The following is a 24,489-nucleotide window of genomic DNA, read 5'->3' as shown; positions in this document are numbered from 1 at the left end:
TCAAAAATAATAAACTACTTATACATTGGGTTTCACCCGCATTTATTAACCCCCCCATATAACATTCAAAGGTACCCTTGGGGGACCCCCCCCCCCCCACCCACCCAAATACCCCCCCCCCCCCCCCGAAAGAGACCCCACCCCCTGGGTTGCTGCTGCTGCTGACCTCCTCCTAGCGCTCCACGAGATAGTCTAGGAACGTTTGCCACCACCTGAAGAACCCCTGCACAGACCCGCTCAAGGCAAACTTTATCCTCTCCAGCTTAATGAACCTGCCATGTCATTTATCCAGGCTTCCACACTGGGGGGGCTTCGCGTCCATCCATAGTAGCAAGATCCTCTGCCGGGCTACCAGGGACGCAAAGGCCAGGATACTGGCCTCTTTCGCCTCCTGCACTCCCGGCTTGTCCGTTTCCCCAAATAGTGCCAACCCCCAACTCGGCGTGACCTGGACTTTCACCACCTTGGACATAGTCCTCGCGAAACCCCTCCAGAACCCATCCAGTTCTGGGCACGACCAGAACATGTGGACGTGATTCGCCGGGCTTCCCGAATACCTCCCACATCTGTCCTCCATCCCAAAGAACCTACTCCACCTCGCCCCTGTCATATGCGCTCTGTGAGTAACCTTAAATTTTATTAGGCTGAGCCTGGTGCAAGAGGAAGAGGAGTTAACTCTACTCAGGGCATCAGCCCACAGACCCTCATCAATCTCCTCCCCAAGCTCCTCCTCCCACTTGCCCTTTAGCTCCTCTACCAAAACCTCCTCCTCTTCTTTCATCTCTTGATAGATCGCCAAAACCTTGCCTTCTCCGACCCATACACCCGAAATCACCCTGTCCTGAGTCTCCTGTGCCGGGAGCAGCGGGAATTCCCTCACCTGCCACCTCACAAATGCCCTCACTTGCATATACCTGAACGCATTTCCCGGGGGTAACCCAAACTTCTCCTCCAGCGCCCCTAGGCTCGCAAACGTCCCATCTATAAACAGGCCCCCATTCTTCTGATCCCTGCCCGATGCCAGCTCCGAAACCCCCCATCCATCCTTCCCGGGACGAACCGATGGTTCTCCCGAATCGGGGACCAAACCGAGGCTCCCATCTCGCCCCTATGCCGCCTCCACTGCCCCCAGATCTTCAACGTTGCCGCCACCACTGGACTCGTGGTGTACCTTGTCGGCGAGAGCGGCAGCGGTGCCGTCACCAGTGCCCTCAGGCTCGTGCCCACAAAGGACGCCATCTCCAACCTCTTCCATGCCGCCCCCTCTCCCTCTATTACCCACTTACGGATCATCGCCACGTTGGCTGCCCAATAGTAGCCGCACAGATTCGGCAGCGCCAGCCCTCCCTGTCCCTGCTACGCTCCAGAAACACCCTCTTTACCCTCGGGGTCTTATTTGCCCACACGAAACCCATGATGCTCCTACCTACCCGTTAAAAAAAGGCCTTGGTAATCATAATGGGAATGCACTGGAACACAAAGAGAAACCTCGGGAGGACCATCATTTTAACCGACTGTACCCTGCCCGCTAGCGAGAATGGCAGCACATCCCATCTTTTGAAATCCTCCTCCATCTGCTCCACCAACCGTGTCAAATTAAGCTTGTGCAGGGCTCCCCAGCTCCCAGCCACCTGGATCCCCAAGTACCAAAAGTTCCTTTCCGCCCTCTTCAATGGTAGTTTGTCTATCCCCCTTCCCTGGTCCCCTGGATGCACCACAAAGAGCTCACTTTTCCCTACGTTGAGCTTATAGCCCGAGAAGTCCCCAAACTCCCTTAGGATCCGCATGACCTCCACCATCCCCTCCACTGGATCTGCCACATACAGCAACAGGTCGTCCGCATACAGCGACACCCCATGTTCCTCTCCCCCTCGGACCAACCCCCTCCATTTCCTGGACTCCCTTAGTGCCATGGCCAAAGGCTCAATTGCCAATGCAAACAACAAGGGGGACAGGGGGCACCCCTGCCTCGTCCCTCGGTACAGCCAAAAGTACTCCGACCGCCGCCGATTCGTAGCCACACTCGTCACCGGGGCTCTATTTAGGAGCCTGACCCAACTAATAAACCCCTCCCTGAACCCAAACCTCCGCAACACTTCCCAAAGATACTCTCACTCCACCTGGTCAAAGGCCTTCTCCGCGTCCATAGCTGCCACTACTTCCGCCTCTCCCTCCACCGATGGCATCATAATCATGTTGAGGAGCCTCCGCACATTAGTGTTTAGCTGTCTGCCCTTTACAAATCCCGTCTGGTCTTCATGAATCACCCCAGGGACACAGTCCTCAATTCTCGTAGCCAGCACTTTTGCCAGCAATTTAGCATCCACATTGAGGAGCGAGATCGGTCTATACGACCCACATTGCAGTGGGTCCATCTCCCGCTTCAGAATCAGCGAGATCAGCGCCCCGGACATTGTCGGGGGCAGGGTCCCCCTCTCCCTTGCCTCATTGAAAGTCCTCACTAACAACGGCCAAGCAGGTCCACATATTTCCTATAAAACTCGACCGGGAACCCATCTGGCCCCGGGGCCTTCCCCACCTGCATGTTCCCCAATCCTTTAACCAGCTCCTCCAACCCAATTGGCGCCCCTAAACCAGCCACCACCTGCTCCTCCACCCTCGGGAACCTCAGTTGATCCAAAAATCGTCGCATCCCCTCTTCCCCCAATGGGGGCTCAGATCTATACAGCTCCTCATAGAAGTCCTTAAATACCTCATTTACTCTCACCGCACTCCGCACCGTATTCCCCCTACTATCCTTAACTCCACCTATCTCCCTCGCTGCCACCCTCTTACAGAGCTGGTGTGCCAACATCCGGCTCGCCTTCTCCCCATACTCGTACGTCGCCCCCTGTGCTTTTCGCCACTGTGCCTCTGCTTTCCCTGTGGTCAACAGGTCAAACTCCGCCTGGAGGCTTCGCCGCTCCCTAAGTAGTCCCTCCTCGGGGGGCCTCTGCATATCTCCTGTCCACCCTTAAGATCTCCCCCACCAACCTCTCCCTCTCTCTTCTCCCTGTGGGCCCTAATGGAGATTAACTCTCCCCTGACCACTGCCTTCAACGCCTCCCAGACTACCCCCACCTGCACCTCTCCGTTGTCATTGACCTCCAAGTATCTCTCAATGCGCTCCCGCACACCTCCTTATCCGCCAATAATCCCACATCTAAGACGCCACAGCGGGCGCTGGTCCCTCTCCTCTCCTAACTCCAGCCCCATCCAGTGCGGGACGTGGTCTGAGATGGCTATGGCTGAATACTCCGTTCCTTCCACTTTCGGGATTAGTGCCCTACTCAAAACAAAAAAATCTATCCGGGAGTAGGCTCTATGTACATGGGAAAAGAATGAGAATTCCCTGGCCAGGAGCCTAGCAAACCTCTATGGATCCACTCCTCCCATCTGGTCCATAAACCCCCTAAGCACCTTGGCCGCAGCCGGCCTCTTCCCCGTCTTGGATCTGGAGTGATCTAATGCTGGATCCAGCACCGTGTTGAAATCCCCCTCCCATTATCAAGCTTCCTGCCTCCAGGTCCGGAATCCGACCCAGCATGCGCTTCATAAATCCGGCATCGTCCCTGTTCGGGGCGTATAAGTTTACCAGTACCACCCACACCCCCTGCAACCTACCGCTCATCATCACATATTGACCTCCATTATCCACTACAATATTCTTGGCCTCAAACGACACCCGCTTCCCCAACAGTATTGCAACCCCTCTGTTCTTCGCATCCAGCCCCGAATGGAATACCTGTCCTACCCATCCCTTTCTCAACCTGACCTGGTCTGCCACCTTCAAATGTGTCTCCTGAAGCATGACCACGTCTGCCTTCAGTTCCTTTAAGTGCGCGAACACTCGGGCCCTCTTAACCGGCCCATTCAGGCCCCTCACATTCCAAGTTATCAGCCGGATTGGGGGGCTTCTCACCCCCCACCCCCCCCCACCCCGCCGACTAGCCATCTCCTTTTCTAGGCCAGTCACGTGCCCGAGCCTCACGCACCCTCCAGTCCCCCAGACGGCAGACCCTCGCCCCGACCACCTCCTATTTCCAGTTCCCCATTGGCCAATGCAGCAGCAACCCTATACCCTCCCTCCCCCCGCTAGATCCATATCTAGCTCTTTTGCTCCCCCATAACACTCCCGTAAGTCAGCTGACTCCTGCTGACCCCGGCCTCTCCCGCCTTCCCATCGACCCCCCCCCCCCCCAGTGTGGGAAACCCCCACCCCCCTCCTCCCTAGCAGTCAGTGTGCGCTCCTCCGACCCCCCCCGCCATCCTTACCCGCGCTTTCCTGAGCCAGCCCCGCCCTCTCTGGCGCAGCTCCTTTTGCGGCCTTATCTCAACTCCCCCATCCCCAGGCCTCCCCTCCCTCCAACACCGGCGCCCACACTCTCCCACAGTCTCCCCATCAAATTCCTTCACTCATCCCCATCCAGCACCCAACCAAGGGAACATTCCCTACACCTATTTAAAACCATATATACAGCAGACATCCCCCCCCACAACCACAGACCCTCAATTTGTGTCCAACTTTTCAGTCTGTATAAAGCTCCAAGCCTCCTCCGGCGTTTCGAAATAGTGGTGCCGATCTTAGAATGTGACCCACAATCGCGCTGGCTGCAGCATACCGAACTTCACCCCCTTCCGATGGAGCACCGCCTTGGCCCGATTAAAGCCAGCTCTCTTCTTGGCCACCTCTGCACTCCAGTCCTGGTAGATTTGGATCTCCGTGTTCTCCCACCTGCTGCTCCGCTCTTTCTTGGCCCATCTCAAGACACACTCTCTATCCATAAAGCGGTGAAACCTCACCACTACAGCCCTTGGCGGCTTGTTGGCATTGGGTCTCCTTACCAGGACCCGATGAGCCCCATCTAGCTCCAGGGGGCTCGGGAAGGCTCCCGCGCCCATCAGCGAATTGAGCATCGTTCTCACATATGCCCCGGTATTGGGCTCTTCCACTCCTTCGGGGAGATCCGGAATCCGAAGATTCTTCCTCTTCGACCTATTCTCCAGGTCCTCAAATCTTTCCGCCCACCTCTTGTGCAGCGCCTCGTGTGCCTCCACCTTCACCGCCAGGCCCAAGATCTCATCCTCGTTCTCCAAGGCTTTCTGCTACACCTCCCGGATCGCCGCCCCCTGGGCCCTCTGGGTCTCCACTAGCTTCTCAATCGCCGCCTTCATTGGCGCCAGCATTTCTGTCTTCAGCTCCTCAAAGCAGCGTTTAAGAAACTCCTGCTGCTCCTGCGACCACTGCGCCCATGCTGCTTGGTCTCCACCCGCCGCCATCTTGCTTTTTCACCCTCTCACTTTTCGCTGCTCCAAGATCCCTTTTTTCACCGCTGCACTCCTGGTCCAATCCATATACTGTCGGGGGGACCGCGCTGTCACCTTCCCACACTGGAAGCCGTCGAACAAGTGCCGTTGGGGCCCCTCTAGAGAGCCCTAAAGTCCGTTCCCAGCGGGAGCTGCCGAACGTGCAACCTATTCAGATATGGTCACAACCGGAAGTCTGGTTACATCTTCAATTAATTCCAACAGATTTGTCAAGAATGATTTTTCCTTCATAAATCCATGCTGACTCTGACTGATCCTGCCACTGCTTTCTAAATGTTCCGCTATAAAGTCCTTGAGCTACCCTCCAATCTACAGGGACAGTTCCAGAGTCTGTAGAATCCTGGGATGCGTCCACTATTTCCAGAGCCAGCTCCTTAAGCACTCTGGGATGCAGGTTGTCAGGCCATGGGGATTTATCCACCTTCAATCCCATCAATTTTCCCAGGACCATTTCTCTACTAATGTTGATCTCCCTCAGTTCTTCCCTCTCACTAAACCTTTCATTCTCCAGCATTTCTGGTATCTGATTTGTGTCCTGTTTTGTGAAGACAGAACCAAAATATGTCTTCAATTGCTCAGCTATTTCTTTGTCCCTTATTATGCATTCCCCTGTTTCTGTCTATAATGGGCCTACATTTCTCTTTACCAATCTCTTTCTCTTCACATATCTATAGAAACTCTTTGTGTCAGTCTTTATGTTCCCTGCAAGCTTCCTTTCATACTGTACTTTCCTCTTCTTAATCAATCCCTTCGTCCTTTTTTGATGAATTCTAAACTGCTTCCAATCCTCAGACCTATTATTTTTCTTGGCCAATCTGTATGCTTCTTCCTTGGATCGGATACTATTTCTAATTTCCTTTGTAAACCATGGATTGGCCCTCTTACCCACTTTGCTTTTCTGCCAGACAGGAATGAACAGTTGCTGTAGTTCCCCCATGTGTTCCTTGAATGTTTGCCATTGTCTATCCACTGTCATCCCTTTAAGTAACTCTCCCCAGTCTATCAAGGCCAATCACGGCTCATATCTTCATAATGTCCTTTATTAAGATTCAGCACCCTAGTCTCCGAATCAACTACTTCACTCTCCATCTTGATTAAAAATTCTATCATGTTATGGTCGCTCATCCCCAAGGGGTCTCGTACAGCCCAGATTGGCATTCATTACACAGTACCCAGTCTAAGATGGCCTGCTCTCTAGTTGGTTCCTCCACATATTGGTCAAGAACACCATCCCATATACACTCCAGGAATCCCTCCTCTACGGCATTGTGGCTAATTTGATTTGCCCAATCTATGTGAAGATTAGAATCACCCATGATCACCGATGTTCCTTAGTTACATGCATCTCTAATTTCCTGTTTGATGCTATTCCCAACCTCACCACTGCAGTTTGGGGGTCTATATATGACACCCACTAATGTTTGTTGCCCCTTGGTATTTCTCAACTCTACCCATCAGATTCCAGATTGTCAGAGCTAATATCCTCTCTCACTAATGTGTTAATGTCCTCTTTAACCAGCAATGCCATGCCATTCTCCCCATGCCTGCATGGGCTTCACCCCCACAACTCAAAGATGTGCAGTGTAGGTGGATTGGCCACACTAAATTGCCCCTTAATTGGAAAAAAATATTTAGAAAAAAATGTGAGCAGAATGTAAAAGCTATTTGTCCGGGCTACGTGTTGCTGTGCTGTCTCTGAATAGTTCATGCATGAATATAGATAATAGATTAGTAAAAATTTGAATTATTAACATCCATAAAACAGACCTCACAAAGATGCAAAATGGCAACTGGAACTAGAGGCCTGGGAATGTGATATGAAAGACTTGTGGCATCATTTGGTCTTGGTACAATGGAAAAGTACCTGGTGTATCCCTGGGAGCATGGATTTGATATTAGCCAAGACCGACATGATGCAGATCTTTTCTATATGAAACAAGTTTGTGCAATCTTAATCCATTCTGGAGTTCCTATTTAAAGAAAGAGCTTACATTTTTATTTAGCACCTTCCGGATCTCCATAAAATTTAAAACAAATGAAGTGCGTCTGAGATGCAACAGGTTTGTAGTAGGAAAACTATCACGACCAGGGCTACCGCAGTGAAGGAGAATCATCACGACTAATTGAGGGCAACTAGACATTGTCAACACTTGTGGCTTAACCAGCATTACCCAGAAACAAATAATTACAAGGAAATCGTGGTAGTGTATATATGGGCTTAAAGTAAAGAAATTCCTTAATGTGGACCTTAGTAAACCCTTAGGATGGTTTGAATGGGAAACGGAAGTGAAAACCTGCTGCAGGCTTCTAAATTAGGGGGTGAGGCATATTGCTGTATAGATTAGAACATTAATTCTGCATGTAATCCCCACGCTATTTCAGTGTTTAAAAGTAACTTGAATGGAAAAATTGCTCAACCTCCAACTTCCATTGTTTGAAGATCTGAAAGGAAACCAACACATTCTGGAAATCTGAAATAAAAACAGAAAATGTAGTGCAGGCTGGCTTTCATTTAAAAGAGCAAGATGGGTTCAAGTTTCAGTTCTGACACTTCAAGGGAATCCAGTCAGCATCCTTCACCTTGATAAGTGAAATGAAAATGAAATGAAAATCGCTTATTGTCACAAGTAGGCTTCAAATGAAGTTACTGTGAAAGGCCCCTAGTCGCCACATTCCGGCACCTGTTCGGGGAGGCTGGTACGGGAATTGAACCGTGCTGCTGGCCTGCCTTGGTCTGCTTTCAAAGCCAGTGATTTAGCCCTGTGCTAAACAGGTCCTGTGTACCGAGAACATTAAAAAAAGAGAGTTGCTGCAATCTGATCGGCAATCTTGGTGATGAGGAAGTATGTCTTTTTTAAAGATGCCTAATTGTCATGTTCTGTTACATTTGAAACGATTAACAACCCAAATCCTTAAGCTATATCAAACAAAACAAAAATGACTTTCCCGATAAAGGTTCGGCACAACATCGTGGGCCGAAGGGCCTGTTCTGTGCTGTATTTTCTATGTTCTATGATACTGTCTAAGGAGAAAAAAACAGGATTTTTTTTTTTTAAATACAAACAGGCAAATTGAAGGAAAGGTAGTTGAAATCTCCAGACTTCAAGAAATTTTTACTGACAAAGTGCTGCAACAGGTGAGTTGAATTTCATATTTCATATGTGCAATATAATACCCAGCTAATTAATTCTGCACAACACAGTTGAATTTGCTCATTTGAATGTGCTGATCAAATTAAAACCTGCTTTTTCATTCCATTGCATTACTAAAAGCCTATCAGAACTGATTTAAATGTGCTCAAAACCAAATAATACTTCTGAATGTTGTTCGTACAACACATCGTTCCTGTTAGGCATGTTCATTTCCCAGGTACTTAGCGTAACTGAAATTGGAGGGTCTTCAGATTAACTTTCTCACTTGGAAATGATGGCTGTTGCACCTCCCAAATTTTAAATGCAGTAACACATTTTACCAGGAATGGAAAATCTGGCAACCAACGATCTGCAGTGGAGCAATGCTTACTAAGTCAGGCTTGTGAGTGATGGAGACTGATATCAGCAGTAAATTGCTACTTTTTTCAAGGATGTATTGTATTCTGGTGTTGATGCCATATTTGTAAAGTCATCAACCTAACATTGATCAAATTTGCTTTACATTTGTTGTCACCTTAAAATGTTGCTTCAATGGCTTGTGGTCTAAAAGGTCTTAAGCAATTTGAGGAATCTGTTCAATTGATTTTGCTTTACAACAGTTTTGTTCCGATTCAAGTTGTGTCAAATCCATAAAAACAGCTAGTTCTTGAATATTTTCTAAATATCACTTTGTTATGTTTAGAAATACATCTGAAAAAAGTACAATCAATATTTAGTAATAATAGTAGTATTTCCACGGTAACTTGTAATACCAGATGCATCATCTTTAACGTTCTGTTCGAGGGCAGCACGGTGGTGCAGTGGTTAGCGCTGCTGCCTCACGGCGCCAAGGTCCCAGGTTCGATCCCGGCTCTGGATCACTGTCCGTGTGGAGTTTGCACATTCTCCCTGTGTTTGCGTGGGTTTCGCTCCCACAACCCAAAGATGTGCAGGGCAGGTGGATTGGCCACGCTAAATTGGCCCTTGATTGGAAAAATTGGGTACTGTAAATTTTTTTTAAATAAATCAACTTTCTGTTCGTCACATTCTTTCCCAGCAGTTTGGGGGTTTATTTGTTACGGGCTGCTGTAATATATCATGTTGGTGAAATGAAAATTAAAGCTACCTTATATTTGTCATTCAAGAATTGCAAATTGTGATTTCTCTCTTCTCTCTTGGCAGGATAAAGAGATTGATAGTATTCATGAACTTGTTGTGGGCACAACCGAGAATGTTAAGGAAGGGAACGAAGACATTAGAGAGGTAAGGGGTACTGCTTTTCGGGAAATGTCATTTTCACAGCTTTCTCTGCAAGATGAATCACAAGTTTTCTGAAAATCGAGGTAGGAGAACAGGGAATAAGAAATAGGAGCAGGATTAGACCATGCCGAAGATTGAGCCTGTTCCGTCACTCAACATGATCATGACTGGTCTTGGGGTTCAGCTCCATTTTCTCACCTGCTCCCCATATCCCTTAACTTCTTGAAAGACCAAAAATCTGTCTCTCTCAGCTTTGAATGTATTCAACGATGCAGCATCCACACCCCTCTGGGGTAAAGGATCCTAAAGATTCACAATGATAAAATGATGAAGAGAATCATCAGTACAAATGAATGTAATTAATTGGGGCTGAAATTTTTTGGGAAGAGGCTTTACCTGACCATTAAATTCTGTTTGTTTCCAATAATTTTTTGACCATAAATGCTGACTTCTAATATTCCTTAGTTTAACTCTCCTTCATCAACGTCAGTGTAGCAGACATCCAGCAGAGAATTTTGCTTTCAGTCCTTTGTGTGTTCTGTCTGATTTAGGAAACGCAATAATTATAATCAGTGAATTATAATTAACATTTTATAGGAAGGATGTCAAGGTCTTGGAGGGTGCAGAGGAGATTTACCAGATCAGTACCAGAGATGTGTGACTTCTGTTGCGTGGACAGACTAGAATTGCTGGGATGAAAAACGAAAGTGCTGCAAATACTCAGCGGGTCAGGCAGCATCTGTAGAGAGAGAAATAGATTGAACGGCGTTCAGGTCAGTGACCGTTTATCAGAACTGGGAAAAGTTAGACGTGTAATAGGTTTAGAGCAAAGGTGGATGACACATGGAAAAAAGGAAGGTTTTTAATGGGTGGAAGATGAGAGAGATTAAATAATATAGCGGTTAATCTTAGAGAGCCAGAGGGAATAGTGATGGGGCAGGAAAAGAAACAAAAGGTGTGCCTGGAGCAGGTATGCTGCTAACTGCAAAAATAAGAAACAAAACGATACATGCAATGAAATTAAAACAAAATGGGGGTAAGACATTATGGTCTGAAATTTTTGAACTCCGTATAGATTTCAGAAGGCTGTAACTTACCTAATGAAAAGATGAGGTGATGTTCCTCAAACTTACATTGAGCTTCAGTGGAAGACTTCAGCAGGTTAAGTACAGAGATGCCAGCACAAGAGCAAGGTGAGAATTAAAATGGCAGACCACAGGAAACTCGGTCAAGCTTGGAGACCGAGCAGAGGCATTCTGCAAAGCACTCACCCAATCTGCATTTGGCCTCCCCAATGTGGAGGAGACCACATTGTGAGCAGTGAATACAGTAGATTAAATTGAAAGAAGTACAAGTAAATCACAGATTAACCTGGAAGGAGTGCTTGGGACCTTGGATGGTGAGGGGAGAGGTGGTGAAGGGTCAAGTGTTACATCTCTTAGTTTGCATGGGAAGGTACCCAGAAGATGACTGAGGAGTAGAGTAGAGTATCACAGTGGGACGCCCCTTTGGAATGCTGAAAGGGGAGGGGTGGGCAAGATGCGTTTTGTGGTGGCATCACACTGGAGGTGGTGGAAATGGCAGCAAATGATCTGTTTAATATGGAGGCTGGTGGGGTGGAAAGTGAAGCCGGGGAACTCTGTCGGAATCCTGGAAGAGACGGAAATGTGGTGGGAACGATCGAGGACCCTGTCAATCACATCGGGGTGGCATTCTCAGTTGAGTAAAAAAGACATCCCAGAATCACTATTGTGGAAGGTTGCAACGTCAGAACTGATGCAATAGAGATGGAAGAACTGAGAGAATTGAATGGAATCTTTTGCCAGCATAGGATGTGAGGGAACTTAGTCGAGGTATCTATGGGTGTCAGTAAGCTGAGAATGAACATTATTTGATAACCTTTCGCCAGAAATAGAGACAGAAGTCAAGGAAGGGAAGAGTTGGAGATGGGCGATGTGAAACTGAGAAATTAGAAGCAAAGTTGATGAAGTTTTCCAGTTTATCCATGACGTTATCAATGTACTGGAAAAAGGGTGGCACAGGGTGCAGTGGTTAGCATTACTGCCTCACGGCACTGAGGACCGGGGTTTGATTCCAGTCCTGGGTCACTGTCCGTGCGGAGTTAGCACATTCTCCCCAGGTCTACGTGGGTCTCACCCCACATCCCAAAGATGAGCAGACTAGGTGGATTGGCCACGCTAAATTGCCCCTTAATTGGGAAAAAAAATAATTGTGTACTCTAAATTTATTTTTAAAAATGTACTGGAAAAATAGTTGAGGGAGGGCACCAGAGTAGGATTGGGGCAAGGAATGTTCCACATATCCCATAAAATGACAGGCACCACTTGAACCCATACAGCTACCCATAGCAACATTTTATATTTGAAGGAATTAAGATGAGTTAAAGGTGAAATTGTTCAATGAGAGTGTTGTACCGTCAATATGACGCAAGGCAGGTTGAAGTAACGTCAATTAAAGACTTTATTGAGCAGAACTTGATCCCCAGCAGCTTGGTTATAGAATGCAACTGCTGGGGGAAATCCGGGTTCTTATACCGGCATTTCTGGGTGGAGCCCAGTAGGCGGCAGATCCTATCAGGACCCGGTATCCAACTACCAATAGCCTGTCGGCATCGTGGTGTACCGTATTACCCCTAATACATACCACCACATTCACCCCTTGTTGAAAAAGAACCCAGCGGGATGGTGGTTCGCATGGTGGTAGGGGTTTACAGGGTCGGTACTGTGCCGTAACTCTGAACAATAAACAAAATTGTCGCTTTAACTGGGCCAACGGGCCAAACAGGGTCGGCATTGTGCCGTAACTCTAAACTATAAACAAAATTGTCGCTTTAACAGGGCCAACGGGCCAAACAGGGTCGGCATGGTGCCATAACTATAAACTATCTACAATAATGCCGCATTTACCGGGCAACACGGTAGCCTTCTGGATAGCACAATTGCTTCACAGCTCCAGGGTCCCAGGTTTGATTCCGGCTTGGGTCACTGTCTGTGCGGAGTCTGCACGTCCTCCCCGTGTGTGCGTGGGTTTTCTCCGGGTGCTCCGGTTTCCTCCCACAGTCCAAAGATGTGCAGGTTAGGTGGATTGGCCATGATAAATTGCCCTTAGTGTCCAAAAATTGCCCTTAGTGTTGGGTGGGGTTACTGGGTTATGGGGATAGGGTGGAGATGTTGACTTTGGGTAGGGTGCTCTTTCCAAGAGCCGGTGCAGACTCGATGGGCCGAATGGCCTCCTTCTGCACTGTAAATTAGCCGTGAACACGGCTAAACAGGGTCGGCATTGTGCCATAACTATAACAATAGACAATAATGCCGCTGTTAACGGGCTACTGAAAACATTGAGATGAATTAAAGTGATTCGATGAGCCGGGTGGGTGCCCTGGTCGTCGTTTTCGATCGTCTTGGGCGTGGTGGTGATGCCGCTGGCTCGAGTACTATCGTCTCTGCGAGCGTAGCGCTGTCCCCTGTTTCCTTACTCCTGGGCGGGTCTGGGAGGAGAACCGAACCCCCCGGGAAGGGGGTGGCTGCGGGATGAGCCGGCGGGAGTGAGGGGGGTGGTGATTGGTGTGGGGGGGGGTGTGGGTAGCTCCAGCATGCGTTCAGGGTCGGGGCCTATCACTCCATTACGCACTACGTAGCCCAGGATGGCTAGACGGTCGGTGCTGAACACGCATTTTTCCCTGTTGTAAGTGAGGTTCAGGGCATTAGCGGTCTGGAGGAATTTTTGGAGGTTGGCGTCGTGGTCCTGCTGGTCGTGGCCGCAGATGGTGACGTTGTCGAGAATAGGGAACGCGGCCCGTAAACCGTGCTGGTCAACCATTCGGTCCATCTCTCGTTGGAAGACCGAGACTCCGTTCGTGACGCCGAATGGAACCCTTAAAAAGTGGTGTAGCCGCCCGTCTGCTTCGAAGGCAGTATACTTGCGGTCACCGGGGCGGATGGGGAGCTGGTGGTAGGCGGACTTGAGGTCCATGGTGGAAAAGACCTTGTACTGTGCAATCCGATTGACCATATCGGATATGCGGGGGAGAGGGTACGCATCTAGCTGCGTGTACCTGTTGATGGTCTGACTATAGTCGATGACCATCCTCTGTTTCTCCCCAGTCTTAACGACTACCACCTGGGCTCTCCAGGGACTATTGCTGGCCTGGATTATGCCTTCCTTCAGCAGCCTCTGGACTTCGGACCGGATAAATGCTCGGTCCTGTGCGCTGTACCGTCTGCTCCTAGTGGCGACGGGTTTGCAATCCGGGGTGAGGTTCGCAAACAAGGAAGGCGGTTCAACCTTGAGGGTCACGAGGCCGCAGACAGTCAGTGGGGGTATAGGGCCGCCAAATTTAAATGTTAAACTCTGGAGGTTGCATTGGAAGTCCAACCCTAGGAGTGTGGGCGCACAGAGATGGGGGAGGACATACAGCCGGTAATTTCGGAACTCCCTCCCCTGCACCGTTAGGTTAGCGATGCCGAACCCTTTGATCTCAACGGAGTGGGACCCCGCCGCCAGGAACATTTTCTGGGTGTTTGGCCGAATTATGAGGGAACAGCATCTTACCGTGTCCGGATGAATGAAACTCTCCGTGCTCCCAGAGTCAATAAGACACCGCGTCTCGTAGCCATTCACCAGGACTGTAGTCGTCGCTGTCTGGAGCGTCCCGGGTCGCGACTGGTCCAGGGTCATCGATGCCAAACGTGGTTGTCGAAGTAGATCATCGTTGTCAGGCAGTATGGGGCCGTCTGTGTCCGGGGTCCTTTCCTGTCAGCCACGATGGCAGCATCCACGGATCGCACGCGGTCGGGGGTGGACAAAATGGCGCCGCCCATCTCTCCCTCGTGGTGTCCGGGGCCCAAAATGGCGGCGTCCGTTGGTCGCACGTGAATCGCTGGGGGGGGCTGGGTCTGTGGTCCCGTTTCTTCCCCGGAGATAGTGGCGACCCCCGCGGGACTTGCACACCGTTGCGTAGTGGCCCTTTTTTCCGCAGCTTTTGCAGGTAACCGCGTGGGCCAGGCAGCGCTGCCAAGGGTGTTTCGGCTGGCCGCAGAAATAGCAGCGGGGTCCCCCCGGTTGGTCTGGTGTTTTGGCCGCGCAGGTTTGCGGGGGTGGGGGGGGGGGGGGCGCGGAGAGTTGATCGCAGCGGGGGTCCACGGAGCCCAAGGGGCTGTAGTGCGGTCGGGGGCGTAGGCGCGGGTGTTACGTGAGGCCACACCATGGGATGCCGCCAGGGCCCGAGCTTCTGGGAGACCCAGAGATTCTTTCTCCAGAAGCCTCTGGCGGATCTGGGAAGAAGCCAAACCTGCCACATACGCATCACGGACCAGGGGCTCTGTGTGTTCGTTCGCCGTTACCACCGGGCAGTTGCAGTTTCTACCCAGGATCTGCAGGGCGTTATAGAACTCGTCCAGCGATTCCCCCGGAAATTGCCATCGTGTGGCGAGCTGGTAGCGCGCGAAAACCTGGTTGGCGGGCCGGATGTAGATGTCCTTCAGCGCAGCGATGGCATCGGGGAAATCGTCCTCCTCCTCGATAAGTGAGTAGACGTCGGGACTCACCCTGGAATAGAGGACTGCATTTTTTGTTCGTCCGTTGGTTTGCCGGGTGCCGTTCGGAGGTAGCCCTCAAAACATGCAGCCAATGTTTGAAGATAGAGGTCGAGTTAGCTGCTTGGGGTGCGATGCGCAGGCACTCCGGGGTGATGCGGAGCTCCATATTCCTACGTCGTTTTTTAGTTAAGTCTGCTTAATAAATTGTTGTACCGTCAATATGACGCAAGGCAGGTTGAAGTAACATCAATTAAAGGCTTTATTGAGCAGAACTTGATCCCCAGCAGCTTGGTTACAGAATGCAGCTGCTGGGGGAAATCCGGGTTCTTATACTGGCATTTCTGGGTGGAGCCCAGTAGGCGGCAGATCCTATCAGGACCCGGTGTCCATCTACCAATAGCCTGTCGGCATCGTGGTGTACCGTATTACCCCTAATACCCACCACAGAGAGAATCTAGTTGGGCCTCCATTCAAGCAAGAAGCAGGGAGCCCTCAAACCATCCTGGTGATGGATGGAGGTGTAGAGAGATTCGCCATCCATGGTGAAAAAGAGGTGGTTAGGGCTAAGAAATTGGAAATGTTTAAAGAGATGGAGGGCATCAGAAGAGTCACGGACATATGTCAGTAGAGACTGAGCTAGAGGAGAAAAAAATAGATTCATGATGGGAATAAATTAATTCAGTGGGGCAGAAACAGGCTGAAACGAGAAACCGGCTTAAAAAAGAATACTTGTTTCTGTCTTTCCCCATCGCTGCTTCCCCTTCCCTGGTCGCTGCCTCCTTCCGACTTCAAACTCTTTCTCCCCTTTCAACCCCCCCCCCCCCCCCCCACACACACACCTCAGCGTTTAAGGGGTGTCGAGAGTGGGACTGATGGGGTCACTGTGGCCCCCTGGATTCGTGGGACGCGTTTTCAAGTGGGCTTGGTGGGTGCCCAGGATTTCGGGCAGGGGTCACGGGATGGGGTGCGCAGGATCTTGGGGGGGGGGGGGGGGGGGTGGCGGTGCTGGCCGGAGTGAGGACATCCTGCCCCCCCCAATCATGGCAAAGATCTGGCTCGAGGGCGTGAAAGGCTGGGGAGGTAGATCCCCTCCCTAACCTTGCGCCAGACCCCCCTCCGCCACCCACCGGCTCTCCTGTCTCCCTCCCACCCAATCCCACAAACCCCCCACCGCCCCCCTCTCATCCACCCCCGCATTATTCCTGGGCAGCTGAACTCCGGAGAGAAGGGAGTGGGGGAGAGGTCGCTTTGTGTGTTAGTTCGGACTTAGTACAAATGTTCCGCTGTAGCCATTCTCCCCCCCCCCCCCCCCCCCCCAACCCCATCAAAGTTCTCTCTCCCTCCCCCTCATCCCAATCTGGGAGCGACTCCTCCCCCCCCCCCCCACACGCCGGTCCCAGGGAACCGCTCTCGGCGCCACCTCCTCCAGTCGAATATCTGGTTCTCTCTCCCACTCCCTCCCCCTCTCTCACACACCCTCCCTCCTCTCTCCCACTCCCGCCCTCCTCTCTCCCACTCCCGCCCTCCTCTCTCTCCCACTCCCTCCCTCTCTCTCTCTAAACCTGGGGCCACTGGGCTAAATCGCTGGCTTTGAAAGCACACCCAGGCAGGCCAGCAGCACGGTTCAATTCCCGTAACAGCCTCCCCGAACAGGCGCCGGAACGTGGCGACTAGGGGCTTTTCACAGTAACTTCATTTGGAGCCTACTTGTGACAATAAGTGATTTTCATTTCATATCGTGTATATTGAAATTGCTGAGTGAATTGTAACAATCCATTTCAAAATGCATTGTAAATTCGAGGGTTCGGCAGTCTCAATGGAAACATGCTTGATAGTGTCAGCATTAACCTGCAATGCCAGTCGTACCTGTAGGAAGCGCTACTTCAAGGTTTCTTTCCCAGTATTAGTTATCACAATTGCAGCTGCTACAGCAATGGCTACTCGATTAGCAGCACTCCAGCATGCAATTACAGGCTGCAGCCATTGAGTGTCACTGTTTAGCAGCATTATCCAGCTTCCATGACCTTATCCATTCGCCACATTGGTACATGTAAAGGAGTTACGAATTGAAGCATTAAAATTAGTCTTAAATAAGTGGGTGTCATGGTGGCACAGTGGTTAGCACTGCTGCCTCACAGCACCAAGGACACTGGTTCAATTCTGGCCTTGGGTGACTGTGTGCAGTTTGCACGTTCTCCCCGTGTCTGTATGGGTTTCCTCCCAGTCTAAAGATGTGCAAGTTAGGTGGATTGGCCATACTAAATTGCCCCAAAGTTTAGGTGGGGTTGCGGGGAAAGGGCAGGGGATTGGGCCTAGGCAGCGAGCTCTTTCAGAGGGTCAGTGCAGACTCAATGGGTGAATGGCTTCCTTCTGCACTATACGAATCCTATGATGATTCTATATAGCAACTAGGTAGGCTCATACAATTCTCTTGGAATTCTATGCCCTCATCTTTTATGGGTATCAGCCATTTAAGGCCGTGATGGTACCATCATCCACACCTTTTATTGAATGAAGCCTAGGGCACAAACTGTTACTTTGTTGCCTGGGATCTCCCTTGTTCCACTGGCCCCCACAACCTCTGCGCTCACCCTGAGTTCGACTGCTATCTGCATGGAGCCATGCTTCCCTTGCACAAGATGATTCTCCTGCCAACTACAAAAGAGAACAAACATTGGGCCAAGGGTCTCCTGCTCTCACACTCCTCACTGTTGAAAAATCATTCTTCCAGTGGTGAGGACAGGGAAAGAGAAATGTTTGCTCTCTTTGTTCAAATCTGCAATGGGGCCTAGAGGGGTTAACTGCCTTGATCTCACGGAGAGCATAATTAGGACCTGGATGGAAGGGTAGATAAAACAATTGATTTTCCTGTTCCCTCGGTGACAAAAATTAGAGGGAGAGGACGAGTGGTGGTAACATAACGCCCCCCCCCCCCCCCCCCCCTTCCACACACACACAGCCTACTAGGAGGAAATCTGTGGTTGACGAAGGAATCAACAGGTCCCTGTCCCTCCCAGGCTGCCCGTGCTCTTCTGCCCCACCCTCCTCACCTTGGCGTCCCCCATCTCCCCGCATCCCTGTAGGAATTAATCTGTTTGTCACTGCCTCACTGATAAAATCAGTTCTAGGGTGGAGTGATGAAGAATTTGCTGCTGACTCCCCTCAGTTCCATGAACAGTTCGAAATTCTAGCCACCACTTGCTGCCTTGTTTCTCCCATTCTGCTCCTCTTCTTACCCCAGTCTCCCTTCCTCTCTTGCCAGAGTGCTTGGTGAAAAGGCATTTGAATTGTAACAATTAATAAGTTGATCCCTATGTCTGAACCTTTCTGCTGGAAACATTTACCAAAAGTGGGATTGGCATGTATAATATGAAGGTTAAAAAAGGAGGCCTTGTGGTGCAATGGTAGTGTTCCTATGGCTGGGCCAGGAGCTCCGGGTTTGAGTCCAACACCAGGACTTGCTGGCCGCAGAAGGAGCATTCAACAGGCTGATAATCAGCTTGGAAATCCTTCCACCACTTCTCCCACTATTCCCCCAAGGGTAAACAGCAGTATATGGGTGTGAAGATACACTAACAAGAAGATTTTAAAAAAACAATGCTATGTTTTATTCATCCAACAGGCAATCAAAAATAATGCTGGATTTCGTGTGTGGATCCTCTTCTTCCTGGTGATGTGTTCATTCTCTCTGCTCTTCCTGGACTGGTATGACAGCTAGCAGATGGAGAAAGCCAAAGATCTTCATTGTGTTGCATTCAATGTGACCTGACAGGACTTTATTGATGTTAATGACATACGACTTGTTCACAGGAGACTAACTCGCACTTAAAAAGACATCTGAAATCAGAACTTACAATGTATTCAATTTTACTTAATCAGACGTGTATGTCAGCTTAGTGACAACCTTAAAGTGATCCGGTAGAAAAAAAACATTTTATAGTGGAAAACTGGTATATGATGTTTATTTCTTTCCTCACAAGCAGCCACATCAGACACAATCTGTGTCCAATAAAGTTGATTTATAATTGTAGTCTTGAAGTGAACAGAAACAACTTCGGGAGGCTCTCACTTTTGCAATTTTCTCCTTCACCTATTTCTAGCTCCGAGAATACAGTGACTTCAGGGCCGTGCACATTGCTGTCAGCATGTAAACTGTTGGCTTATTAATTAAGCCAAGTATATTTATCATTTGCAATTGTTAATAAAAAGCATTAATCTGAGATTGTGAAAATTCCTTCATTACCACATTGTTTGAACTGTAGGAAACAGAGGGACAAGGAGCAGAAGCAGGCATTTCAGCCCTTTGAGCCTGCTCCACCATTCAATCAGAATAAGGTCTGATCTCTTCCTGTAGGAAACATAGGCCGCTATCTAGCAGCCCCGTTTGCCGTGAGTGCAAATCTCGTAATGGCCACTAAATCCCGTGAGCAGCCATAGCAGGATTTATGCAGGGGAGATCTGTTTGAAATCTTCTCTTCTCCCCCCCCCCCCTACCCACCCCCTCCCTACCAGTGACACAATCCTGATTTCAACATGTTATTAAAGGGCTTGGAGCCCTGGCATCCGACCACTGTGCATCCTCCCCCCACCCTGCGGCGTGATGCCATGCCAGCACAAATCACTATTAGTTTTTAAAGGCGAAAACTAGTCACGATGATCACACTGGAGTGTGGAGATGTTTGTACGCCAAGGGTTGCGGGACAAGCTGGGCATTGCCCCTTGGCAGTGGCAAGGTGGCACATGCAAGGGGCTCTGCTGGGGATTTACCCTCCATTTTGGGAGGGGGATTCCACTTCTGCGTGTGGGGGTTGGGGGTGATCCTCTTGTCTGCGGGGGGGGGGGGCCTAAGTACGTGGGGGTGGGTCCCAACTAATATGGGGAGGGTGCTCAATATCCATGGGACAGGGAGCATGTCTTGGTGGTGGGAGGAGACTATGTCCTTGGGGGGGGGGGGGGGGGGGGGGGTCCATAGCGGGGCTTGCTTAAATTTCAGGGAGCCCTTTAAAGGGACAGCCTGGTCCCAGAATCTCAGTGTTACTGAGGTGGTTGGGTCCCGCCCCTCCAGCTGGCTGTGTGATCCTCGCCAGCATTCTGAAATTGCACAGAGTGCTTTTAAATCAAGCGAGAAAAGGTGTTTGTGAAGCCGGCGAGTTTCACACCGCTTTTCTCACCTGATACAACACTGCAATTTCGGGGAAAATGCACCCATATACTTTTATCCCTACTATGTGAGGGATGAAAACTCCAAATGGTGTCATACAGACCACAAAAGCACACAGTTTGACCCCTATAAGTTAACTAGCCTGCAGTCCAAAAACATTACCCTGACCAACCCTCTGTTAGGGAGGGGGGGGGAGGTAGATTGCTCTTGATTGCTAGCCAGTGTCCCCTAGTAGGTAGTGCACGAGTCTGAACCCTGGTGGGCAGCAGATCATCTTAGTCATCGTCGCCTTTATGGTCAATTAGCTGACGCGCTTCACCACTTTACTGTATAGGTGGTGAAGGTGAAAACTGCTCCTGGTGGTTGTGGTCGAGGAGAAGTGAAAACAAGCAGTGTTCGGGGGGGTGGGTTGCATTTAAATGATTGACAAACAAATCGATGCATTGGGCCTTTCAGAGTGGATGAACAAGATGGACTAAATGGCTTTCCTGATGTGTAATGATCTTGTAATAATATATTCCGATCTAAACTTGTATTAATTACATTGACAATTATTCTGCATTACTGCCTACTGGGATTTGTAAACTGAAGAACTGTTTTAAACTGGGACAACATTTTGTTCGATTAGGAAAAAAAAACGCAATCGATGTCATTATTACTTGACTTTATTTGTTTTAAATAGTGAATCGGTTATACCCTCATTGCTTCATTTTACATCCAATGCAAGTATCATTTTTGCTCAGATGTATAAAACACATGGAGTTCTGTACAAACAGGACTTAAATAACACCAAAACACTAAATGACAAATATGGCACACGTTTTACAAAGCATGATGTTTTGGCACTCATTTTAATTTGTTGTATCTCTGCATCTTTTTCATGTCCTTTCCCCTCAACAGCCAATGTGATTCTGGAGAAATTGGTCTCAAGCGTCCACATCTGGCTTTTTTTGTCTTGATTTTGGCACCTCTTCATTCTAAGGGTGAATTTGACCAATTGGCTTTTACGTAGTTATTTAGAGTAATTTGCCATTGGCAGTGACAAAGTGAGGTGCTTATTTCCTCCTGAATTTGAGGGGGCGGGGGGAGGGAATGAAGAGATGCCAAGCCAAGGAAATTTAACTGAAATTGAGCCACCATTAATTCTAAAACATATTATGCACCAGTACTGCTGAAAAATAAACTTTTTATAATACCTGGAGATGACATTGTGTTTCATTAACATCAGTAAAAGATTTCATTTTTAAAAATTGACATGGTTTGAAATAATTCTCATACACTACGTTTTGTTTGATTGTTTTTTTCTACACAAATTCGGCTTCTGAAGAATCTGCTCCTATTCTTTCTCGTCAATGACTGCAGGGGTTCTAACGCCTGGATCTCTTTCTGGGGGAGGCAAAAGTATCCCAAGCACCATTTAAATCCCGAGCAGTCAAGGCATATGCACCTTTCAGGAAATAGCTGCTCAGGATATGCCCTGGAATGGCAGGAGCCACCAGTCTAATACAAAAATGCATTTTCTTCAGAATTTGTGACTGGCATAATATCTCACTGTGTCATAAGAAATAAGACAAAATGATTGTTCCTGCAAAAGTAATATTTTTGGCTCAGGCTTCAGAATGTGGTCTTGACAAATTCTAGGGGGGGGGAGCTCTGCTTTGCTGGCCATTGCCAATCTGTGACAATAGTACCTCATCATCACTTAATTGAGCATTGCTTGCAACTCAATGGTGGTGAAAGTGACTTGTTATACAGAAGACCAGAGCGGAGAACGTCATGACCCACCTGCCAAATTTGCTACTCCATAAGTGACCCCAATTATAAGCTTCCCTTGATCCGGTTTCAGTTCGTATCAACACCGCTGCATCAGAGAGAATGAAGTATTTTATCCTAAATAGTTTACTTTATAAAATCTCTCACTGTTTTCATGTTCTAAGAAAAACAATTCACATTATAGTTTATCACAGAACCAGAGTAATATTCTTTGTTGCTAATTTGAAAACACAAGAGAAATTTGCTAATCTAACATACCATATGATCAATTATCCATTACTCACTACACAGGACTGGTTTGGAGGTGACTTTGCCCATTTTTAAAAGAAGACAGCATAATTAATATAAGGGTGTTTGGTTGCATTTTTAGAAGATCTAGCCAGAGAATTGGTATGTGGAGCAGGTCTTTTCTACTTATTTATTTTCACATCCACAACCTGAGATTAATAAAAGTACGCATTCCTAGCTGGATGTCCTAATAAAATGAGACAAGCATGCCATCTTGCAAAGAATTTCATTAACACTTACAAATAACATGAACAGAATGAAGAGGAGTGGAAGATAAACTGAGCTGGACCCAATTAACAAGTTCTCTTCCATACCTTACTAATGTCAGTGCCTTGCACATTAAGCAGCTAATGTTGGTTCCTGTGGTGGTTTCGGCAAGGAGCCACTGGTTGGACCTGGTAGCCTACTCTGCTGTTTTGCCAGCACCTTCACTTTCCTTCTCCAACACTTTCTCCTCGGAGAGTGCAGCCAGCCAGGGTGATACCGAGCGTGAAATGGTCTGTTTAGCCAAGTTGTAGTGGTTGATGACAGTGTAAAATCTTCCCCGAGAAACAGAATCCTGCTCCGAGTAGTAGGTCTCCAAACCAGCTGGAATGCAGCGGTTATGCTGAAGAGAAAGAAGCGACAAACAAACAGTAGATAATGCTTAATCCACAGGCTGGTATCAGTGGGAATAACCTGTGCTGATTTTTAATGCTGGAAACCGCCAATTGACGTTCAGTGAAGTCCACAAACCTCAGCATGATAATGACCGGCTAATCTGTTTTAACTTGCTGGTTGGGAACTCTCCTGCTCTTGAAATAATGCCATGAAATATTTTACGTCCAGCTCTGGAGCCAGGCAGGGTGTTGGTTTAAGGTCTTATCTGACAGACAGCAGCTCGGACAGTGATTTACAGCCTAGGTTATGTGCTCACGTTTGTGGAATGGGACTGCAACCAATAAGCTAAGCTCAGCGGTACTATCACTGTTCTCAGTTTTGAAAGCATGTGAACTGTCTTAAAGCTATCGGTCAGATTAGCCAGCAGCTCCGCAGTCATTCCAAGAACAGTGCTGCAGTGGCCAGAGGAGGCCTCAAACCAAAGGAATGAGGTAGGGGTCAAGGGAGGAGGAGGACACGAGGGGGGAGGTTGGGGTCTCGGGGATAGAAGAGGGGAGGGAGGCCCAAAGGTCACTGGGCCCTAAGGGGGAGTCTATCAAAACTTTTCATAATTTTAAAGACCAGTTACCTCACAGATCTTCTGATCCAAGAGAAAAGAGACCCAAACCGTTCACTTCTTAATCAAAAACAAAAAGTGCTGGAAAAACTTCAGCCGGTCTGGCCACATCTTGGAGAGAGAGAAACAAGGAGTTAACGTCTCACGTCCATCTCTCTGATCTTTGTGGAACAGTGACACTAGACTCGAAACGTGAGCTCTGTTTCTCCCGCCACAGATGCTGCCAGACCTGCTGGGTTTTTACGGCAATTTTTATTTCAGATCTCCAGCAACACAGTTGTTTGTTTTCATCTTTTAAAGCTTGTTCACCTTTCAGTTCTAGTATCATCCTTATGAATCATTACTGCAGCCTTTCCAGTATTTCTATATTCTTCATGGCTACCAGAACTGTACACACTACTCCAAATAGAATAGAACATTACAGCGCAGTACAGGCCCTTTGGCCCTCGATGTTGCGCCGACCTGTGAAACCAATCTAAAGCTCATCTCCACTATTCCATCTACATCATCTCTATCCCACTAACTGGGCTCTGACCAGCTCAATAAGGCTAATCACAACCCCTCAATTATCAACACCCCAACCTTCTTTCAATAAACAAAATTCGATTAGCCCTATTTAGGTAAACAATATACATGTTGGCTTTTAACCATTACTCCACCAGATTCATATAATACAATATATATCATCACACACTGATGGACACCAACAGTATTTATCTGGGGATGGAGAGTTTATCATGATTATTTAACACGGTTATCTCAGTGACATGCTTC

The 24,489-nt window shown here is 48.6% G+C and overlaps 2 protein-coding genes across 2 annotated transcripts in view; one reads left to right on the top strand and one right to left on the bottom strand.

The window, feature by feature from the left end:
- stx18 (syntaxin 18) overlaps window positions 1–19,497 on the top strand; it is a 179,974-nt gene extending 160,477 nt beyond the window's left edge. The window contains exons 9-11 of the mRNA XM_072495507.1: window positions 8,395–8,464; window positions 9,642–9,722; window positions 18,900–19,497. Coding sequence (XP_072351608.1) covers window positions 8,395–8,464; window positions 9,642–9,722; window positions 18,900–18,995 — 247 coding nt within the window. The 3' untranslated portion in view covers window positions 18,996–19,497. The remainder of the gene's footprint in view (window positions 1–8,394; window positions 8,465–9,641; window positions 9,723–18,899) is intronic.
- Window positions 19,498–21,087: 1,590 nt separating this feature from the next.
- The window catches only part of LOC140408384 (neuronal vesicle trafficking-associated protein 1-like), a 67,129-nt gene continuing 63,727 nt past the window's right edge, over window positions 21,088–24,489 (bottom strand). The window contains exon 5 of the mRNA XM_072495506.1: window positions 21,088–23,106. Within this exon, the coding sequence (XP_072351607.1) occupies window positions 22,903–23,106 (204 nt within the window). The 3' untranslated portion in view covers window positions 21,088–22,902. The remainder of the gene's footprint in view (window positions 23,107–24,489) is intronic.

Source organism: Scyliorhinus torazame, chromosome 3, assembly GCF_047496885.1.
Source record: "Scyliorhinus torazame isolate Kashiwa2021f chromosome 3, sScyTor2.1, whole genome shotgun sequence".
NCBI classification, from domain to species: domain Eukaryota; kingdom Metazoa; phylum Chordata; class Chondrichthyes; order Carcharhiniformes; family Scyliorhinidae; genus Scyliorhinus; species Scyliorhinus torazame.
This window is presented reverse-complemented; position numbering and strand designations above follow the sequence as displayed.